We start from the raw sequence: 22,304 nt of genomic DNA, 5'->3' as shown, positions 1-22,304 counted from the left end.
AATACCGTTCGCAAAAATAGAGGAAATCCCCTCTTGTATTCAGAATACTTTTGATTTCTTCGTGCAGAACAACTATAGATCTTGCGGACGTGTCGAACTGTTAAAGATGGCTGACTCAATGGCAGTGGAAGAAAGGAAAGTTGCATTGGTAACAGGAATAACTGGACAGGTAACGATGTAAAAACTGTTCTTGTAAAATGTATGCAATATATCCACCAGAATTTCCCATCTCGTAAGATCCTTGACGTGAATTGTGTTCAAAGAAATGGATTGATGACAAAAGTGAACTGGTGGAAGGGTAGTCCGGGTTTCCTCTGACCCTTGCCACCCCATTTTTGATATTTGGATTTATGTTGGTGTGTAGGGTCAGAGTCCATTCCTTATCGAAAAGTTGGAATTCGCCGACACCATTTGTTGTCGGCATGGGGTAGCCGCTTACTAGCTGGCCCAGCAAACTTGAAAATTTAATTTTCGTTATGTCTGTCAACACCAAAATATGCTACACAGTGCAGTAAGACCTTAGCACCCAAAACATATATATCAAGGCCGAGGTCTTACATTGTAGGACTATGCGAGTGTTGTTATAATCTTTAACTAGCAGGAGTGTAATTATTTAAATGTTGTCCTTTTGTTTTGACCAACAAAAACATCTGCATGTGATCTTAGTCCTACATGTAAGACCCTGACGCTGATATTTATGTTTTGGGCGTCAGGGTCTTACTGCCTAACTAACAGCGCTATGTAGTGTTTTGATGTCGACTAACATCGTAACGAAAGTAAAATTTTCAGGAATATCTCACACAACTGGTAACTAAAATAAGCACGCTTTTCTACAAAGTAAAGTCATAATGTTTTAGTCAGACTTTATTTACTCTGATGTCTTTTCCCTAATAAATTCAGATTCTCACAAAAGAAATGGACCTGTTTTCAAGTTTCGTTGGCATACATTTCAGTTAACTAGAAAGGGATGAAAGCCGGGAATGCCGAAATCGGGTTAAGTTGAAATATTATTCTTCAACGAAACGAATTAAAAAAATATTATGCCTATTGGAACTGTAAGGCAATGTTTTGTTCAAGAAACATATCCACCACATGAACCTACTTGAACCTACTTCAGCGTATCTCGACTACCATTGCATTGCAACAAATTCAAATATATGTCAACAGAACATGAAAATGTGTCCATTTGCTAGTGTCATATTTTCATTCCGCCAGGATAAAAACAGTACAGTAAGTATATTAATTACACATAAATTAGTGGGAGAGTGTCGAGATATGCTGCCAAATGTGTGAGATATTCCTGAAACTGACACTACTCATTCCGATGTTGTTGACATTGGAACATGCTATACAAGGCCGTTATTTGGATAGTAAGACATAGCACTTAAACAAAGCCAACATGTCTTAATGTCTTACATTGTAGGACTATATGTGATCTTAGCCCTGGTTGTACCCAAACTGAGAATTTGCATTATTTTACTTGTATGTGAGACAGTGGCAATATATTTGTCAGATCTATGACTATTTCAGAAGTAATGGAAAGGTAAGGATGCAAAATCACTTTATACCATATTTGCTAGACTATAAGTCGATGTGGAGAATAAGTCGCATCAGCAAATTTGGCAAATTTTGCATCCTTCTTCCATAAATAAGTCAATGCTGAGTATAAGACAAGGTCAGATCAACACCTTGGATTGTGTTTTTCACTTCATACTAACTAATTTGTTTCACATGAAGTATTTTAAATGTGTTATGTACTTTTAGCTTCATATCATGACACTGACCCAAATATTTACTCAGTTATAGATGGGATAAAACTCACGATACTGTGTGGAATTAAATTATAATAACTTCCAGTTTCATAAGTATTAAAAGTATCACCGTATACTATTTCAGATTACCAGCAAAAGGGAAATTACATCGTTAATACTAAAATGCTTATTTTTTGGGGTGGGTGGAAGAGAGATAGAGAATGATGCATATGTGTTCCATCACATTTTTCTTCTTGCACCTTATGATCTAAATAAAATATGGTCCATATATGAGAGAGAGAGAGAGAGAGAGAGAGAGAGAAAGTTCAGCTCTTAGTGGGATTTTTTGTTGTTTTCTTATTGCCTTATTACCCCCTGTGTTGCTGAAGCTTTTGTTAAAGAGAGGAAACATTAATAAATGAAACAATTAATGTATACTATGAAAATTCATACCATATTACTTTAGGGTTTAAATATTCACAATAGTTATATCCAGATAGTCTCAGTTAGGCTAAATCCCAAGAATGACCATTTTGTATGCTAATTTTCTTTGCTAGAATAATGCCTTCTCCATTCCCAACAAATAAGATTATGTTTAAAGTGCATATACTTTTCCTGTACTTTGGTGGCAATTGTTTTTGAGCATTGCTTATGCTAGATGTACTTTAAATTGCAGTCAGTTCCATCTGCAAGTTCAAAAATATCATTGGCTGAGAAATTTACATTAGTAACCACCTGCCATGGCCTTTCATTATATGGTACGGTATTCATAATACCCATGTGTAGCCTCATTTTGCTATTGGTAGCCTTGCTAATTTGTTCTGCCGAATTTTGACCTCAAACAGGTGCTTGCTTGGAATGACTGCACACAGCCATAGCATATTTAATTACCACGTAAATACCACTACAAGGCATTTGATTCTATTAATAATGCAATTTGGCAACAAAAACTAGAATGAATTGCTTACCTAGTGGTATTAATTGATAATGGAATATGGTACTGTACTTGTACATGAGAAAGATTGGTCATCAGGTAAGTGAACAATACAGATTTACAATCCTGAAGACATCTCTGTCTGTTTCAGTGGGGCATATATTTTATTTGATCATTAGGTGCAAGAAGAAAGCAGTGATGGAATATGTCCTTGTCATGGTTATTCATCTTCTAAATTGTAAATTCTAACGCACATATATGTAATCAAATTTAAACAACGTATATTACAAACAACGTACATTACTGGTGCATGCTGCTTTAGTGCAATTACATCTGATGTATGTTAATTTTTAATACTGATCATGTAATTGTTTAAAATACTCACTGTGGGATCCTATATTTTTTCATGCATGAGCTCTTCCCCAAAATGAAATATGATTTACACATTATTTTTCATACTCTTGGAGAATTATTTTTGGAATATAAGATGAAGCTAAGATTTTCTGGTAAAAAAGTAATGTCTTATAGGCTGGCAAATATGTACTTTTAACGCAGGGAAACTTTTGTTTAGATCTTGACAATTTTTAGGTGGTATTAGGCAAGATTCCTTTTAGGAAAATTCAGGATTTACAGGAGGTGACTATAGTCCAAATATATCTCCCTGTTTGTTTGTACTTCCATACCGATTTCAGTAACGGAAATCTTTTATGTGATAAAAAGTACACATAACTTAGTCAATTCAGTCAGTGATTTTTAGTTTTTAACCTGACTGTGACTAGAGTAGCCCTAACACTGGCATCATCAGCGCCTTTCATGCTTAACAGACTTTCCATATTAACACATAGTAGCCATGTTGCATACACTATGGGGAATCTGTTTTCCTCAACATAGTGACATACTTCATCCTATTTGGTAACTGATCGATAACTCCATAAATTACCATAATGTTGAGATTTTAGAGTTATATTCCTTTGCTTGATTCAACATTGGAAGTTCTGTGCATCTTTTATCTCATTTGTGCTTTTAATTTTTAAATCGATAGAGGGGTGCAAACAAATGGGAAGGTATATTCACACTATAATCATCCCAAGACATAGACCAATAAGTAGATCTCCGTATTTTTTTCTGACATTACTGGTGGCGGAGACCAACTGGGTCAGGTCATATTTCATACTGAATCAGTACTGACTAACAGATGCTCACAAGCAAGTAATTAATTTATTTCAACTGACCTTTGTATGTGGATGGTAAGTAAAATCCATCTTCTTTCGACCCTTGGCATTTAATCCTTCAGAACACTTTGTACTTTTAAGTATTAATCCCTGTTAGAACAGAAGACCTGTTCATGGATCATTTAGCTGACCTTTTTTAAATTGCTGATGCATGCATGGAAGGCACCATCACCCCAAGGCAAGAGTAATAATATGATTTAACTACAGATCTGTTGCAAGCATTCGTTATTTCCTAGTGATATATTCCTCGCTAGAAAGTTTCCAAGAGTTATTCTTGCTTTGGGGTGATGCTGCTTTCTACCCAAGCCAAAGACTCTTGATAAAACCTCATTGCACATTAAGGTTTTACAGTTGAAACTCTTTATTACAATGAACAGAAATCTTAGAATTTAGTCTAATATACCTAAGAAATAAAATATCTACTTTTTTTGACTGTGAACCATTCATTAATAGATGAGTGTGATTTTGTTACAACAATAAAATTAATTTATCCAGCATTGGTAGTTTCTGATATGAAACCTGTAATTAGGTTTGAAATATAATTTAACTGAAATATACAGGTGGTTAATGGTATTGACATTGTAATCTTCATTATATAAGCACTTGAGCAACTGTGTGGAAGTAAGACATTCAATTTCATGTCTTGTGGGGTTCTTTTAATAACACAGAGAAAGAACCAGTATAGCTTTACAATTCTTTAATGCAACTCTTTTGATTCTATAAGCCAGAATGCCCAATAGAGCACAAGGCACTGGTTTTAACTGTGGATCAAATTGATGAGATATTAATCGTTTGTCTGACTTGAGCTCCAAAGTTCCCGGAGTTGGTTTGGTGTTAACGAAAAAAGTTTTGACATTGTAATTAAAATAAGCATTCAGCCCATAAACCATGGCCTGGCATATTGTAATTAAAATAAACATTCAGCCCACATAACCATGGCCTGGCACATTGTAATTAAAATAAACATTCAGCCCACATAACCTTGGCTTGACACAATGTAATTAAAATAAACATTCAGCGTACATAACCATGGCATGGTAGCTTGTAATTAAAATAAACGTTCAGCATACATAACCATGGCCTGGCACCTTGTAATTAAAATAAACATTCAGCATATATAACCATGGCCTGGCACATTGTAATTAAAATAAACATTCAGCCCACATAACCATGGTTTGACACAATGTAATTAAAATAAACATTCAGCATACATAACCATGGCCTGGTAGCTTGTAATTAAAATAAACATTCAGCATACATAACTATGGCCTGGCACATTGTAATTAAAACAAACATTCAGCATATATAACCATGGCCTGGCACATTGCAATTAAAATAAACATTCAGCATACATAACCATAGCCTAGCACATTGTAATTAAAATAAACATTCAGCATACATAACCATGGCCTGGCACATTGTAATTAAAACAAAACATTCAGCATACATAACCATGGCCTGGCACATTGTAATTAAAACAAAACATTCAGCATACATAACCATGGCCTGGCACATTGTAATTAAAACAAACATTCAGCCCACATAACCATGGTTTGACACAATGTAATTAAAATAAACATTCAGCATACATAACCATGGCCTGGTAGCTTGTAATTAAAATAAACATTCAGCATACATAACTATGGCCTGGCACATTGTAATTAAAACAAACATTCAGCATATATAACCATGGCCTGGCACATTGCAATTAAAATAAACATTCAGCATACATAACCATAGCCTAGCACATTGTAATTAAAATAAACATTCAGCATACATAACCATGGCCTGGCACATTGTAATTAAAACAAACATTCAGCATACATAACCATGGCCTGGCACATTGCAATTAAAATAAACATTCAGCATACATAACCATAGCCTGGCACATTGTAATTAAGATAAACATTCAGCATACATAACCATGGCCTGGCACATTGTAATTAAAATAAACATTCAGCATACATAACCATGGCTTGGCACCTTGTAATTAAGATAAACATTCAGCATACATAACCATGGCCTGGCACCTTGTAATTAAAATAAACATTCAGCCCACATAACCATGGCTTGACACATTGTAATTAAAATAAACATTCAGCATACATAACCATGGCCTGGTAGCTTGTAATTAAAATAAACATTAAGCATACATAACTATGGCCTGGCACATTGTAATTAAAACAAACATTCAGCATATATAACCATGGCCTGGCACATTGCAATTAAAATAAACATTCAGCATACATAACCATAGCCTGGCACATTGTAATTAAAATAAACATTTAGCATACATAACCATGGCCTGGCACATTGTAATTAAAACAAAACATTCAGCATACATAACCATGGCCTGGCACATTGTAATTAAGATAAACATTCAGCATACATAACCATGGCCTGGCACATTGCAATTAAAATAAACATTTAGCATACATAACCATGGCCTGGCACATTGTAATTAAAACAAACATTCAGCATACATAACCATGGCCTGGCACATTGTAATTAAGATAAACATTCAGCATACATAACCATGGCCTGGCACATCACAATTAAAATAAACATTCAGCATACATAACCATGGCCTGGCACATTGTAATTAAAATAAACATTCAGCATGCATAACCATGGCCTGGCACATTGTAATTAAAATAAACATTCAGCATACATAACCATGGCCTGGCACATTGTAATTAAAATAAACATTCAGCATACATAACCATGGCCTAGCACATTGTAATTAAAATAAACATTCAGCATACATAACCATGGCTTGGCATATTGTAATTAAGATAAACATTCAGCATACATAACCATGGCCTGGCAGATTGTAATTAAAATAAACATTCAGCAACATAACCATGGCCTGGCACATTGTAATTAAAATAAACATTCAGCATACATAACCATGGCTTGGCACATTGTAATTAAAATAAACATTCAGCATACATAACCATGGCTTGGCACATTGTAATTAAAATAAACATTCAGCATACATAACCATGGCTTGGCACATTGTCATTAAAATAAACATTCAGTATACATAACCATGGCTTGGCACATTGTAATTAAAATAAACATTCAGCATATATAACCATAACCTGGCAGCTAAGCTGACACTGGATCATGCTCTAGATGTATCACTATAGTCATGTCATAATAGCATCTTAACACTTCCCACCTTAAGAGAGAAAATTGTTAACAAATAGTTTTTGACATGTCATAAATTTCTGTCACATAACTGAGAATTTATTTAAGTTCATTGTAAAATTCAAATCAAAAGCATTTATTCTTTCTGCATTGTACCAAATTTCACTTATATTCACAGAAAATAAAGATTTCACTGAATTTACTCAGACCTTTCACAGGCCACTCCAGTGGCCTAGTGGTTAGAGCGGATGCTGGAGGTCAGGGGTTCAACCCCCAGCTGAGTCATATAAAAAACTTATAATAAAAATAATACCAACAACTGCCATACTAGGTGCTCAGTATTAAGAGGTTAGTATTAGGACTGGTGGGCCTGGTGTCAGGTTAATGTGATTGGGTGGAACATGATGCTACATGTCTGCGGCAGGATGCCCCAGTGCTAGACATCACTATAAACTGCCACACTGCAGACATCATAGTGATATGACTGAAAAATTGTTAAAGCTACATTAAAAATTCAAATCACACACAGACACACACAGACCTTTCAGTGATACAAATTAAAACAGTTCTAAAAAAAATGACCTAACACGTGTAATATATACTCTAGATGCATGTACCATCACTATGATCATATCATAATAGCATCTTAACACATGGGTAAAGAGTGACCTCCATAAAAACAGTTGAGTCACTCTTTTGAGAAAAAAAAGAAAAAAAGATAAACCCAATATTCATTTAAATTTTATTTATTGCCATGACTTTTGCAAATAGGGAGCTATATGTTCAGTTGTAATTGTAAATCCCACCACCACTTCAGCTTAAATGGGTCTATTCTAGTTAGTGATCCACAGTAGTGGAAGCTAAGTGTAGGCAACTTTTCCACTACATTGGATTGCGAATTTGAAACGATGTGGAGCCAATGTTTTGGGTGGGGGTGGGTAGGTGGCATTAATTCAAACTACTCCTGATTATTCAGACCTTCACCTTGTTTTAACAGGTGTTTAGAATGGTCAATGCAGCATGCCTCGGTGGTCTATTGTTTCCCATAAATAGGTGGGTAATATGTTTGATTTATGAATTAGGATAAAAAACATTTAAGACTTCCACATTGTCTGGTGCTTGATTGTGTATGCCAGTTGATTGAGCAAACATTTGTTGGCTCCTGTTTACCCTGGATTGAGGAACAATTGTTCACAGGAAGTATTCAGGACAAACACAAAGAAAATGTAATGGCTTAATTGTTGATGGTTCACTAATATTTAGATTAGGAATTTCCAGCTAGTTAAGGAGTAAACATCTTTAAAAAAAATAAGCCAGAGGATATTTTTTCTTCATTCAAGAATACAGTACATCATACCAAATTATTAAATGAATCTGTTGTTTATATTGACACTAAAGCTTTTTAGTACTTCAAGAAATAGATGAAATTACTGCAGAATTTTGGGAGCCACACCATGATTGTGTTCTGTACTAAATTTGTACTATAGGGAAGTGTTATGGCTGGGTTTCAATGCGGTATTAAAATTGTCTCCAATACTTAGACTGCTCCAGGACACCATCTTTGACATGTTATGAAATTTTAGTATACAATACTGAAAAATAAAATCTGTGTAGCAGTGTACTTATGGTTCATTGAACATCTTGAACAAGTATTATTTTTATTTATCATTTAATTTTAGACTAATTGGTTACAATTATCAGAATCATAACTAAGCATCAGCTGATTTGGCCTGGTTAGAGTCTATATATTATGTAAAATGTGTTATTTAGGAAATGAACTATTTAAATATGAATAATCTTATGCATTTGTCATGGACCAGTTTTGTGTTTTGAATGTCACTATGTAACTTTTGACCATACGTATGTCATCCTCCTTTGATGTTCCTTCAGTTCGATGTCATGAATCAGGCTTTTGATGTTTTAGACATCAGCTGTTTTAAACAGAGTAATTGTTGCCCCTGGACAGATGTCTGATCAGGCAGCCACGATAATGTGAGAAAACCTGACACATTTGAGTGGTCAGACTTGTCATGCAATGCTGTGCACTTTGATGTTCTACTTATTTCTCAGAAGCACACCCATAGTAACCAGTTTGTGGAATTCATTTCATTGCTGTAAGTGACAGTCAAGGTGTTAAATTGCACAAAAAGGATGTTCTCAAATTTATTTTGCATAAATTCTCCTTTCTCCTTCCTTAACCGAAGGATAAGTTGGGTTTTTTTGGTGGGGTGGGGGTAATGCCATTTTTCAGCACAACATGGGGTACCCATGGCAGCCAGTATAACTGGTGAAGAAAGAACCCAGGAAAACCCCGGGGAAGAACCACCAACCCATGAGAACCTTCTGGCAAACTTTCTCGTGTACCCATGTTGGTCGAGCCTGAAACTCGAATCCACACTGACAGGTGTGATAATGGTTGTGATCTGTAACATTGAGTGACCATTTGGCCACTTGAGGCCATGAGGGATAAGTAAATAAACATTCATTTTGAGTAATGAGGTTTTTACTTTCAAAACAATTGTTTCAACATAATAACATCAAGTTACACTTGCATATGGACCGTCATCCATCGCATTTGAAGAAAATCATTCCCCTGACCCTTGTCCACATCTTCATTCCCATATTAAAATATTAAGTAAATAGCAGTATTATGAAAATGGTCTATTATACATACCAGATACAGACTAAGGAAGGAAGTCGGGTTTTCAGTTGGTCAAATAGGGTAAAACAATTAACTTTAGCCAGACTGGAACAAGCACTAATGAAACCAGTTTGACTATCCAGTTATGTTCAAATCAGTTTAATTAGATGGGCTTCAGAGTGTACATAGAATGCATTGTTGCAATCAGACCATCATACAGCCATTATTGCTGGGTTGTGAAATAACCTCACAACTACTTGTATGAACACACATGAGGTGTTTGGTGATTCTCCTCTGGTATAGTGCACCACATATGTTACAAGAACAAAGGCCAGGAATGTTCCAATGGTGACCTTGCCTCTGCCACCATATTGTTTCATGTGAATGAAATTATGGTGACAGATTATATTCAAGGTTTCTTTCACAACTTAATGGAAAATGCTAAGGATATTTCAGTTGGCATTGTTGGTGCTGTGTGAGGCTCCATATGGTCTCCTCAATTCAGGCAAAATTTAAATCAATACTAAAACAGTCATAACTGGGTTACATTTAATGTTAAAGTAAAATAACTTTTCCTAAATTTTCCATGACAAGTAATTTAATAATATTCATTTGTTCTTGTATATTTTTCTATATATGTTACCTGATTGCTGGCTGAAAAGATGTATAAATTATAATCATTGATTCTACCCAGTAGTATAATTTCTACACTAGTAAATTCAGCTTCTCCTTTGGTGGGAGCATAGCATGAATGAAACATGTGTTTGCAAAATGTACACATTTTGTTATAAAACTTTAATTTTAAATTTGTAATCTGGTTTGCAGTTAACGTCACCATACAGTGAAAAATAAGTCAAAAGTGAAAGTAGAATCGAACACTCTAGTGCAAAGCACCTTTCTGTGTTTTTTTTTTACCAGTAAAATTTAACAATATCGATAGTTGCACTTTGCATTATAAATTTATCAGATTCCTTTGTGTTTTAAGTTTTAATGCTTGAAATTTTCATTATTTGGGAGTATATACAACATGAATGCAGCCGATGGAACATCATCATGTGAATAACTTTTATCCACTATGTGACTAATCATATCCATTGTACAGTCTCAGTATTTGCACTATTCCAAGGTCACTTACAGCATTGTAAAATAAAAAATAGACCAACATAGCAAGTGAGGTGGCCAAAATTACCCAGCTTTACTGTACAGTGAAACTTTAAAATCTGAAAGTGCTCTTGGTTTAAATTTTGTATTTGATTTTTTTTAGTTGTTGAAGGTTGCAGGTAAGAGACTGCTTTACACTGTCTGAGTGAGTTTACACTGTCTCCAGCATGTATTTGGCATTCATGATACAGCCTTACTGTGGTTCAAGTCCTACTTGGTCAACAGGACACAAATTGTATCTGCAAACGGAATACACTCCAGCCCAGTTGATCTATGTTGTGTTGTTCCATAGGGGTCTGTTCTTGGACCTCTTCTCTTCATTCTGTACACTCAGTCGCTCTCAAGTGTCATAGATCATCATCCAGTGTCTCACCAATTGCGCGCTGATGACACCCAAATATACAAATCTAGCCACCCAACTGAAGTTGATGCTACCATCCAAGGTATAGAGAGGTGCATTTTTGATGTGAAATCATGGATGACATGTAACAAGCTGCAGATGAATGATGATAAAACTGAGGCCATTATGATTACAACACAAAGATTTTCTCATTCACATCCTTTACCACAAACAATAAATATCAGCAACACCAACATTAAATTCACAGTCAGTATGAAACCTCGGTGTTACTCTGGACAGTACTCTCACATTGCACCAACATGTCATGAACATATGCAAGGCTGCATATCTTGAGCTGAGATGCATCAGCTCAATTCGCAAATATCTTTCAGTTGATGCCACTAAAACACTTGTGTGTTCATTAGTACTTCAAGACTGGACTATTGTAACTCAGTTCTGTCTGGTTCATCTCAGTATCTGTTCCAGAAACTTCAAAAAGTTCAAAACACAGCTGCTCGGATCATACTTAGAGTACCATGATCAGAGCACACCTCCCCGCTGCTCTGTACCCTACACTGGCTATCCATTCGATCCAGGATCAAATTCAAAATTTGTTCTCTGTGCTACGTTTCACTGTTGGACTCTAGTCCAACATACCTATCCGACCTCACCGATGTGTACACACCAGCAAGATACTTATGCTCCTCTTCTGACAATCGTATACTCATTATTCCCACTATGAAAACAAAGTCATATGGACAGTGTTCTTTTGCATACCAGGGCCCAGCAACATGGAATGAATTGCCCACTGAACTTAGACACAAAGACACAGTGATCAATTTCAAGAGGGCTCTCAAAGCTCACTTATATCGACTGCAAGAACAAACTTAAAGACCTAATAATGTTTCCTACCTTAAATATTCTCAGCATGTTTTTTTTAAAATGTTTTCTCATTTCATGGTGCTTGTTTTTTTAATTATTATATGTTTTTTATCTTATAGGTGTTGTCTAATGTTGTAAAGCGCTTAGAGCTTCTAAAGATTAGGCACTATACAAAGTCCTCATTATTATTATTATTATTATCTTTATTATTATTATCTGGTGTTGCTTTAGTGGCCTAAGTGGTTGGAACTTTTGCCTCAGATGCAGGAGGTCACATGTTTGAATACTGGCTGAGTTAAAGACTTATAAAAATGATACTTGCAGCTGCTTCACTTGGTGCTCAGCATGAAAGGTTATTGTTAGGACTGGTCTTCCTGTTGCCAGGAGAATATAATTGGGTGGGGCATGGTGCTTCATGTCTTTGACATGATGGCCCAGTGCTGGATGGCACTATAAACTGCCACACAGCAGACATAATAGCAATGTTAAAAATCCAGAAATACTGTCTATTTAAGCTTTAAACAGTCTGAACAAGCTTTACACTGGGTCTGGTTGAGCTTTACACAGTGATTGAACAAGCTTTACACTGGGTCTGGTTGAGCTTTGCACAGTGACTGAACAATCTTTAAACTGGGTCTAGTTGAGCTTTACACAGTGACTGAACAAGCTTTACACTGGGTCTGGTTGAGCTTTGCACAGTGACTGAACAAGCTTTACACTGGGTCTAGTTGAGCTTAATACAGTGACTGAACAAGCTTTAACTGGGTCTAGTTGAGCTTTACACAGTGACTGAACAAGCTTTACACTGGGTCTAGTTGAGCTTTACACAGTGACTGAACAAGCTTTACACTGGGTCTAGTTGAGCTTAATACAGTGACTGAACAAGCTTTACACTGGGTCTAGTTGAGCTTTACACAATGACTGAACAAGCTTTACACTGGGTCTAGTTGAGCTTTATACAGTGACTGAACAAGCTTTACACTGGGTCTAGTTGAGCTTTACACAGTGACTGAACAAGCTTTACACTGGGTCTAGTTGAGCTTAATACAGTGACTGAACAAGCTTTACACTGGGTCTAGCTGAGCTTTACACAGTGACTGAACAAGCATTACACTGTACCTAGGTGAACTTTACACTGCAACTGAACAAGCTTTACACTGTACCTAGGTGAATTTTACACTGCAACTGAACAAGCTTTGCACCGTGACTTAGGATCACTGTGAGTGAGTGATGCCATTTGAGTGATGACTAGAATTAGTGATTCATTTTTGATTTCACAGTTTTACTGAATAAAATTGTCTGTAATGTTGAATCATCCTAATATTCCATGCCTGTAAAAAAAAAAACATGACCACATCATTACCCCATGGATGATACCTACATAGATGGGAAATTATATCGGGACCTGATTGAGACTTTCTTGTTGTGTGTTAGAGATGGTGTTAACACAAAGAATATATTGAAGATCACTTTACATACAGTAAAAGCCAATTTCTGTTTCCATATTGGACTATATTACTAGCATTCTGTTCATGGAATACACGTGTTGAATTGGATAAACAGACAGATAAAATGCAGATGTGACTTAAACTTAGCAAATGTCAAATGTGACTTAAACTTAGCAAATGTCAAATGTGACTTAACATTAGCAAATGTCAAATGTGACTTAAACTTAGCAAATGTCAAATGTGACTTAACTTAGCAAATGTCAAATGTGACTTAACATTAGCAAATGTCAAATGTGACTTAAACTTAGCAAATGTCAAATGTGACTTAACATTAGCAAATGTCAAATGTGACTTAAACTTAGCAAATGTCAAATGTGACTTAAACTTAGCAAATGTCAAATGTGACTTAACTTAGCAAATGTCAAATGTGACTTAACATTAGCAAATGTCAAATGTGACTTAACATTAGCAAATGTCAAATGTGACTTAACATTAGCAAATGTCAAATGTGACTTAACATTAGCAAATGTCAAATGTGACTTAACATTAGCAAATGTCAAATGTGACTTAGCATTAGCAAATGTATACCAGGTTACTAACAGACTGAAGACCCTTTTTCAAGCAACAGATTTATTTCTCATTGCTCAGTTAGAGGCTTTTTGGATAACTCTGATATTCATGGTTTATTTGAGGCTTTTGGGGTAATTCTGACATTCAGGGTCTGTTAGAAGCTTTTTGAATAAATGTGATATTCATGATCTGTTAGGGGCTTTTTGGATAAATCAGACATGTTTATTGTAATTCTGTTATTTTGTGCAAGACTACATGTTCTTCTCTGTTATCAGGCCTAAAGATTGGGTTCGAGTTTCGGATTCGGCCAATGTGGGTATGTGAGAATGCTTGCCAGGAGCTTCTCGTAGGTCGGTGGTTCTTTCTGGGATTTTCCAGGGTTCTTCCTCCACTATTGATACTGGCTGCCATGTATAGTCTATCTTCTGCTGAAAAATGGCATTAAACCCTACAACAACAACAACAATAATAATACTGATAATTTTGTTGTCATTGAGAATATATTTGATATGAAACTAATAACATTCTATTGGGAAAAGAAACTAGGCCTGAACTTTGCACATGGCAGACAATTCTTACCAGTCTTAACGATCATTTATGATATATTCAAAATAATACTGCTAAATAACTTTACTGACATTTAATAGGTTGTAGTTTAAGTATAAAATGTTATTTATTACTGAAAATTGCTGACCTAGATGGATTTCAGTTCTTAAATGTTTATGGCATACTGCCCATTTCTTTGTTTCTAAAATATGTTTGCATGTTTCCTCTTATAATTGTCATGTGTCAGGATATGTAACTCCAATATTAACACTTATGGAAAATGAATAAAATAGAATTGCTTTTACTAGACAATTTTACAGCCAAATTATTGGTACAGTTTTTGACAGTAACGGTAGTTACTAATATGTTTTATTAACTTAACAGGTGAATCTGCTTATAAAATCTTTTTCAGTAGATGAAGAAAGGATGAGACTTTCAGAAGATTATGATTAAGAATATTAAGAGCAATATTGGTTTGTAATGAAATGACAATATTGAAATTCATTGTATTATTCAGCATGTGTTGATTCCTTAGTATTGCTCTATATAGGTTGACACGAGTGTTCTCAGTACTTGGATTTATCAGTGTATTGTAGCTGTCAAGACCTCTATCTTTTCATTGCAATTTATTTCTTCAAAGCTCTGTTAGTGTTTTGGGGAATCAGCATATGTTGTAAGAACTACCTGAATATGACAGTTTTGTTTAGAATAAATAGCTTGCAGTTTTGGGGGCAGAAAAACCATGTAAGGTGTCATTTCATTAAAGATCGCGATTAAAGGCAGTTAAGACTTACAGATTATTACATACAGTAAAATATTCAGCTGTTCATTAACTGTATAGAGATTTGGATAGAAAGCGGCAACACTAGTGATGTTTATCCACATTATTGTGGAATGAGGTGGTTGGCAACTTTTGTGACTCTGGAGAAAACTAATCAAGATCCTGATATAAGGGAGGTAACTCTGTTATGAAGCATAGCAGTACATTAATTTGCTTATATGGATCATTTCCCTTGAATTAGGTTATTAACAGGAAATGTTCTTGGCATTGAGAGAAAAAGATAAGTGAATTGAACACCTCTTCAGAATGTTTGCCAGATCCTTACAAGGTTTCAGCATTGAGATGCAGTTTTATAAATCTTTTATTTGTAGGTAAATATGTTGATCTTGAAACAGAACCTTTGATCATTTTACAGAAGTGTTCCTCATATGCAGATGTTCTGGGCTTTTTATAGTATTACTCGGATTTGACTGCTTCTGATTGGTACCTTTTTATGGCCCGTAGCAGAGTTGATTGCTTTTCATCTATACCTTTTTATAACCTATTTTTCAGATTTGACTGTATACTGCTTCTCCTCTGTACTTCAGTGAAGAAGCTTGCCATTTTTCATTATGTTTTTCTACTTAATTGTTAAAAATATCTTTTATGTCGATTTTAATAATCTTTTTAAATATAAGAAGTTAAAGTTAGTAGAGGCATGTTGCCCATACAGCTGATTCCCCATCTCCATGTAGCTGATGGATCCAAGGGAAAGGACAAGCTGATAACGTCATGGCACCAGTGGCGTCACAGGAGTTGCTGAGATGACACTGAAAGCAATGCCAAGTTGCCTTAGGGACTCTGTCTCCAAATTTTATGTTGGGGTTTAGTCCCTTAGTCTTTCACATGAGGGGGCATAGTCGCAAGGCTAATGAGCCCCATCTGCCTGAAGCATCTGGTTTTGAGGTGCCAGAAACTTGCCTGTCATCCCTTCTCCAGTCAGTTTAAACAGGTTCCACGGGACTTAGTAGTTAAGCCACTTATGAAGGCCTGGAGTTGGATCTGGTTGTCAGAGGCGCTCTCAGGCACAAGCCGTTGAGGGATTTCCAAGGCAAGTGAGTGCTTATCTCCCACATCTGCCCCCAATGATAACAGCCCTTGGAACCTCTACCATATATGTAAACTTTAATTACCATGATTAAATTAAAAGAATTATAAAACAAAATATATTACACAGTATATGTGCCCCCAAATAACTAATTCAGAGTAAATAGTTTATTTAGTAAACAGTGTTGCATGCCTTAAGAGTTAAACCTAACTAAACATAAGGAAATAAGGTGGGATATAAAAATTGGGAAGAACAGTTGCCACATGTACAGTAACTTGTGACTGCAAATTTGAACTGTTAAAATGAAGTCCTTGGCATCGTAAGTTACAACAAAATATGGCATCATTTATTTGCCAATCAATTGCTGGTGCTTGTATACACGCACTGTAGAACATGGTTTCTTTGAAATATGTGTGAATGTCAGTCCAATTCACAAGATAAATGCAATGATACAGATTAATTGTTAATTAGTCACACTGGCCTTATGCTTGTGTACTTCAGTCTGACCATTAGCTATTATGCAGTTTAGCCACATCTGACCAGAATTTGAAATGGGGGGCTTGTCCTGGGGGAAAATAAGGCGTGTCATAGAGAGAAATGGCACATCCTATGGGCGCTTGCACATTGGGGCAAGGGGGTGGGGGCAATAGTTGCCTACCCCAATTTCGCCTACATCCATACAATTTTAATGCTGACCACTATGCGTCCCCCCCAAAAAAAAGTTTCTGTGGGTGCCTCCTTTGAGAAATTCAACCTTATTGGACCTGGAAGATCGGTCAATATTTATTGAAACTGGCACTTAAAAAATGCAGTGTAAAGACCTCATTTTAGGTCCAAATTGCAATATTTTATTTGTTATTCTCCCTACTTGGCTTTTGAAAAGTTGACTAGCATGCCAGACTCCAATTTCCACATGCCCAAAATGTCCCCCTTTTTTTAAATATTGTCACTCAATGTTGCTATAGTTACAATTCGAATATAAATTTTATAAAAATGAATTACACATGAACACTATTATGGTAACTGAAATGATCATGCTTTGCAGTCTGTATATGCAGTAAAATGGACTTCAAAGAAATGTTGCCACTGTTCACAAACTTGCCAAAAATGTAATACTTAGCGGCTTAAACATTGTCATTCAGTAATATGTAATAAAATTTTTTTTTTTTTTACACACATCTGTCATCTCTTAGATTTAGATGGGTTGTTCCACCTCTTGATCCTACTTATGCAAATGACCACAATGGGTTCACCCACTGCAACCTTCAACACATTACACTAGCTATTGTCATCTGGTTAATGTAAAACTTTGATTTTATACCTGACTACTTTTCCTTTAATTACACTATCCAAACTGTTCAAGGGATATTTTTATATCAGTTCCAATCATTACAGATTACCATTGATACATACTACATGTAATAGGCATAGACTGTTTTTTGTTTATACTGAAAATTTTGTTTTCTTGAAACACTACTGTGTCAGGGGGTTTGGGAGTGCAGAATCATATTTTTTGGAAGGCTTCCATTTGATTAAAATCAGACTTAAATTTCACATCTTGAAAATACCTTTACTCATTTCATCAGCATGATCAAAGTTTCTTCGTGCAAACTTTTTTATTTTAACTAGCCCGGCGGGCACCTCACTTGGAATACAGGATGGGCTCGAATCAGATGGCTATCAGATTTTGTGAGCACTGAAGTCTTGAATACAAACTATATTAATCTGAGGTCACATATGTCTAACACAGCAGCTAATTTGAAAATCTTGTTAATGCTGAATATTAGTGATGGTTTCAACAATAAGCGGTTAAAAGGAAGAAGTGGTCTTACCTTGAAGAGTATTAGTCCCTTCAAGAGACTTCTTTAATCTTTATCCTAAAATTACAGTAACTATCTCGTTATATACAGGGAATAGATTAATGTAGAACTATTTACCTTTGAACATTGTGGAATTAGTATTTAGGTATAAAAGTCTTCACAGTTTCATTCTTGGTTTACTTTTTAATTTATCCATTATCAGTGGATTTAATGACATCATTTTTTAATCTTGATGCAATGAAGGAATCAGCGTCAGCTCAGTGACATTTCTTTAATTAAATCAATTTTATCAAAGGAGTCTGATGTTTTATCGACAAAGTATGATGAAATCTCTGACAACACAAAATCACCTTTTCGGTACTATAAAAACTTATTATAGTACCAATAAGGTAATTTCATGTTGTCAGAGATTTCATTGTACTTTACTGATAAAAAGTCTGACTCCTGTGGTTTTATACACCTACTCATTCATCCATTAGGTCATTAATATTTCTTTTCTGGCCCATAACATGGTAACAGTTGCGAAGATGTTAATGAAACATAGTCCAGCCATACATGTATATTATAACTATGAAGAATGTCACATGCCAATGCCAGTCACCCCCACCCAACCAACAACCTCAAGGTGAAGGTCAAAGTGAGGGTAGTTGTGATTCTGTGAATTGCATCTTTGTCCTGAGTATGACTTTAGAACCTGTGATGATTTTTAATGAAACGTTAGCCAGTTATACATGGTGTTTAGACATTATACCAAAGTGCAAAGGTCACAGACAGGGAAGATATCAATTAGTTATGACTGTCCATGTACGGGTAGAAGTTTTAAACTAATAAAGATGTTTTCACAGCCTTTCAGCCACTGCAAGAAATAAATATAAGTCATTGACCTGTTTTCTTATCCAGGCTGTCACTCTTTAACTCCTGATATTTTGATGAAACTTGACCTAGGTCCACAGCTTGTCATACAGTAGTCAAGTCCTTACCTCAAAGGTCAAGGCCATTAGGGTCCAGGACCAAAGATGAATGTATCATGTGTGACCTGCAATACTTATAAGAAAATTTTAGGATGTTTTGATTTATTCATTTTTAAATTGTATTAACTTTTATTGACCCTTGATTTCAAATTTTTAATCTTTTTTTAATAGTTACGTTAATAAAGTACGTGCATATAATTTCTTGAATCAGTCCATTTTTAATATTAGGACTATTTGCGATCCTAGTTTTATCAAACGATTAACAGGTTTTTATCGTGCAGATATTTTATTATGAGCAATATCTACACATATGAATGTTGCATATGATTGACTGAGCTTCTTGCTGTTTGAACAACATTATTTTGGATATGATATTGATTGGACTTGGTAAATAGTGTGATATGCCAAGATGTTCGATGAGTTTTATTAGGAGTGAGACCTACCGGTATGCATTTATATGTGATCCTGCATCTGATTCAAATATTTTTATTCCACTCTGGAGGCTATTTAAAATAGGATTTTGACCAGACTTGAGGATAAACAGGCCTCTGTCATCAGGATCTTATGCATGATAACCATACATCTGTTGGCTGAACTTGTGAATCGTCAAGCAGTTCTATTTCTGACAATATTATGATCAAACTTGTTAAACAGTCATAATATTTAGCAAGATCTGTGTATATTAATGATTTAATCTTGTATCTGATTGGCTGAGTTTCTTACTACTCTAGAGATGTCTTAGGTTGTTATTATCATTGTTATAAACAAGTTTTTATTATCATTATAAATGGCAGGGTTTATGATCATTGTCACCAGAGGCGGGAGGTCATGGGTTTGAACACCAGCCAAGTCATACCAAAGACTTCTAAAAATGGTACTAACAGCTGCTTCGTTAGGCGCTCAGCATTAAGTGGGCCTGGTGTCAGGATAATGTGACTGGGTGGGACATCATGCTACATGTCTGCAGCATGATGCCCCAGTGCTAGACATTAAACTGCCACACTGCAGACATCGTAGTGATATGACTGGAAAATTGTTAAAGCTTCTTTAAAAATCTAAATCACACATTATCATTGTCATAGGAAGGTTTTTATGATCATTGTCATAGGCAAGTGTTTATTATCATTGTCATAGGCAGGGTTTTATGATCATTGTCATGGACAGGGGACAGGTTTTTATGATCATTGTCATGGACAGGGGACAGGTTTTTATAATCATTGTCACAGGTGAGTGTTTATTATCATTGTCATAGGCAGGGGACAGGTTTTTATGATCGTTGTCATAGGCAGGGGAAAGGATTTTATGATCATTGTCATGGACAGGGGACAGGTTTTTATGATCATTGTCATAGGCAGGGGACAGGTTTTTATGATCATTGTCATGGACAGGGGACAGGTTTTTATGATCATTGTCATAGGTGAGTGTTTATTGATATTGTCATAGGCAAGTGTTTATTAGCATTGTCACAGTCAGGTTTTTATGATCATTGTCATGGACAGGTTGTTATGATCATTGTCATTGGCAAGTGTTTATTATCATTGTCATATGCAGGTTTTTATGATCATTTTCATAGGGGGGCGCTCACCAGTTATTTTGTACTTTTGAGAGAGTGACGTAGGTAAGGTGAAGTTGTTTGCATTTGTAACAGGCAGAATGGAGATAATGTTGGTATACCTCTATGTTACTTTTATGTAATGTGGCTGACATTTCTTTGGATACTGTACTTGTGAAAATTGTACGTGATCTAAGAACACGGTACAACAAAATGGATGCTCCCCTGTGCTTGACAAATTAACCAGAATTGATCAAAAGTACACTGACTTTAGCAATTATTAAAATAGGGAAAATGAATTTTGCCTAAGTAGACAATAGCATTTACTGAAAGTGCAATGAACCAAGTACAGAATATCTGAAAAGTAAAAAAAGTTATCGGCTCTTTTTTCTACAATTTACCTCTGAAGTCCAGGAAGTGAAAATGACCATGCGGAGCTAGCAGTTTTTTTATACGAGCACATCTTAAGTCAGCCCAAGCTGTATACTCTAGAACCTAAATTACACCCATCAATCATATATCAAAATAAAGGGAATTAAAAGTTCTTTTAACAGCACCTAAGATATACAAAGTCTTGATTATATAGCCAATGTAACCAGTGAAGAAATCATGGGAAATTCTTTTTCCTTAAAATTCTAACCCTATGCAAAATACTTAACTGTAGAGCGCCACCTAGGCAAGTGTTCATTATCATTGTCATAGGCAGGTTTTAATGATCATTGTCATGGACAGGTTGTTATGATCATTGTCATGGACAGATTGTTATGATCATTGTCATGGACAGGTTTTAATGATCATTGTCATAGGCAGGTTTTTATGATCACTGTCACAGTCAGGTTTTTGTGATCATTGTCATAGGCAAGTGTTTATTATCATTGTCATAGGCAAGTGTTTATTATCATTGTCATAGGCAAGTGTTTATGATCACTGTCACAGTCAGGTTTTTATGATCACTGTCACAGTCAGGTTTTTATGATCATTGTCATAGGCAAGTGTTTATTATCATTGTCATAGGCAAGTGTTTATTATCATTGTCATAGGCAGGTTTTTATGATCCTTGTCATAGGCAAGTGTTTATTATGATTGTCATAGGCAGGTTTTTATGATCCTTGTCATAGGCAAGTGTTTATTATCATTGTCTTAGGCAGGTTTTTATGATCATTGTCATAGGCAAGTGTTTATTATCATTGTCATAGGCAAGTGTTTATTATCATTGTCATAGGCAAGTGTTTATGATCACTGTCACAGTCAGGTTTTTATGATCACTGTCACAGTCAGGTTTTTATGATCATTGTCTTAGGCAAGTGTTTATTATCATTGTCATAGGCAAGTGTTTATTATCATTGTCATAGGCAGGTTTTTATGATCACTGTCACAGTCAGGTTTTTATGATCACTGTCACAGTCAGCTTTTTATGATCATTGTCATGGACAGG

The 22,304-nt window shown here is 35.5% G+C and overlaps 1 protein-coding gene across 1 annotated transcript in view; it reads left to right on the top strand.

Moving 5' to 3' along the window:
• Positions 1-16: 16 nt before the first annotated feature.
• Positions 17-22,304, top strand: part of LOC149782852 (GDP-mannose 4,6 dehydratase-like) — an 89,344-nt gene continuing 67,056 nt past the window's right edge. Inside the window, exon 1 of the mRNA XM_089934385.1 lies at positions 17-169. Within this exon, the coding sequence (XP_089790511.1) occupies positions 107-169 (63 nt within the window). The 5' untranslated portion in view covers positions 17-106. The remainder of the gene's footprint in view (positions 170-22,304) is intronic.

This window comes from Sinohyriopsis cumingii, chromosome 15, assembly GCF_028554795.1.
Source record: "Sinohyriopsis cumingii isolate HCF-2022 chromosome 15, ASM2855479v2, whole genome shotgun sequence".
NCBI classification, from domain to species: Eukaryota; Metazoa; Mollusca; class Bivalvia; order Unionida; family Unionidae; genus Sinohyriopsis; species Sinohyriopsis cumingii.
The sequence above is the reverse complement of the archived record's forward strand: the minus strand, read 5'-3'. Positions and strand labels throughout refer to the sequence as shown.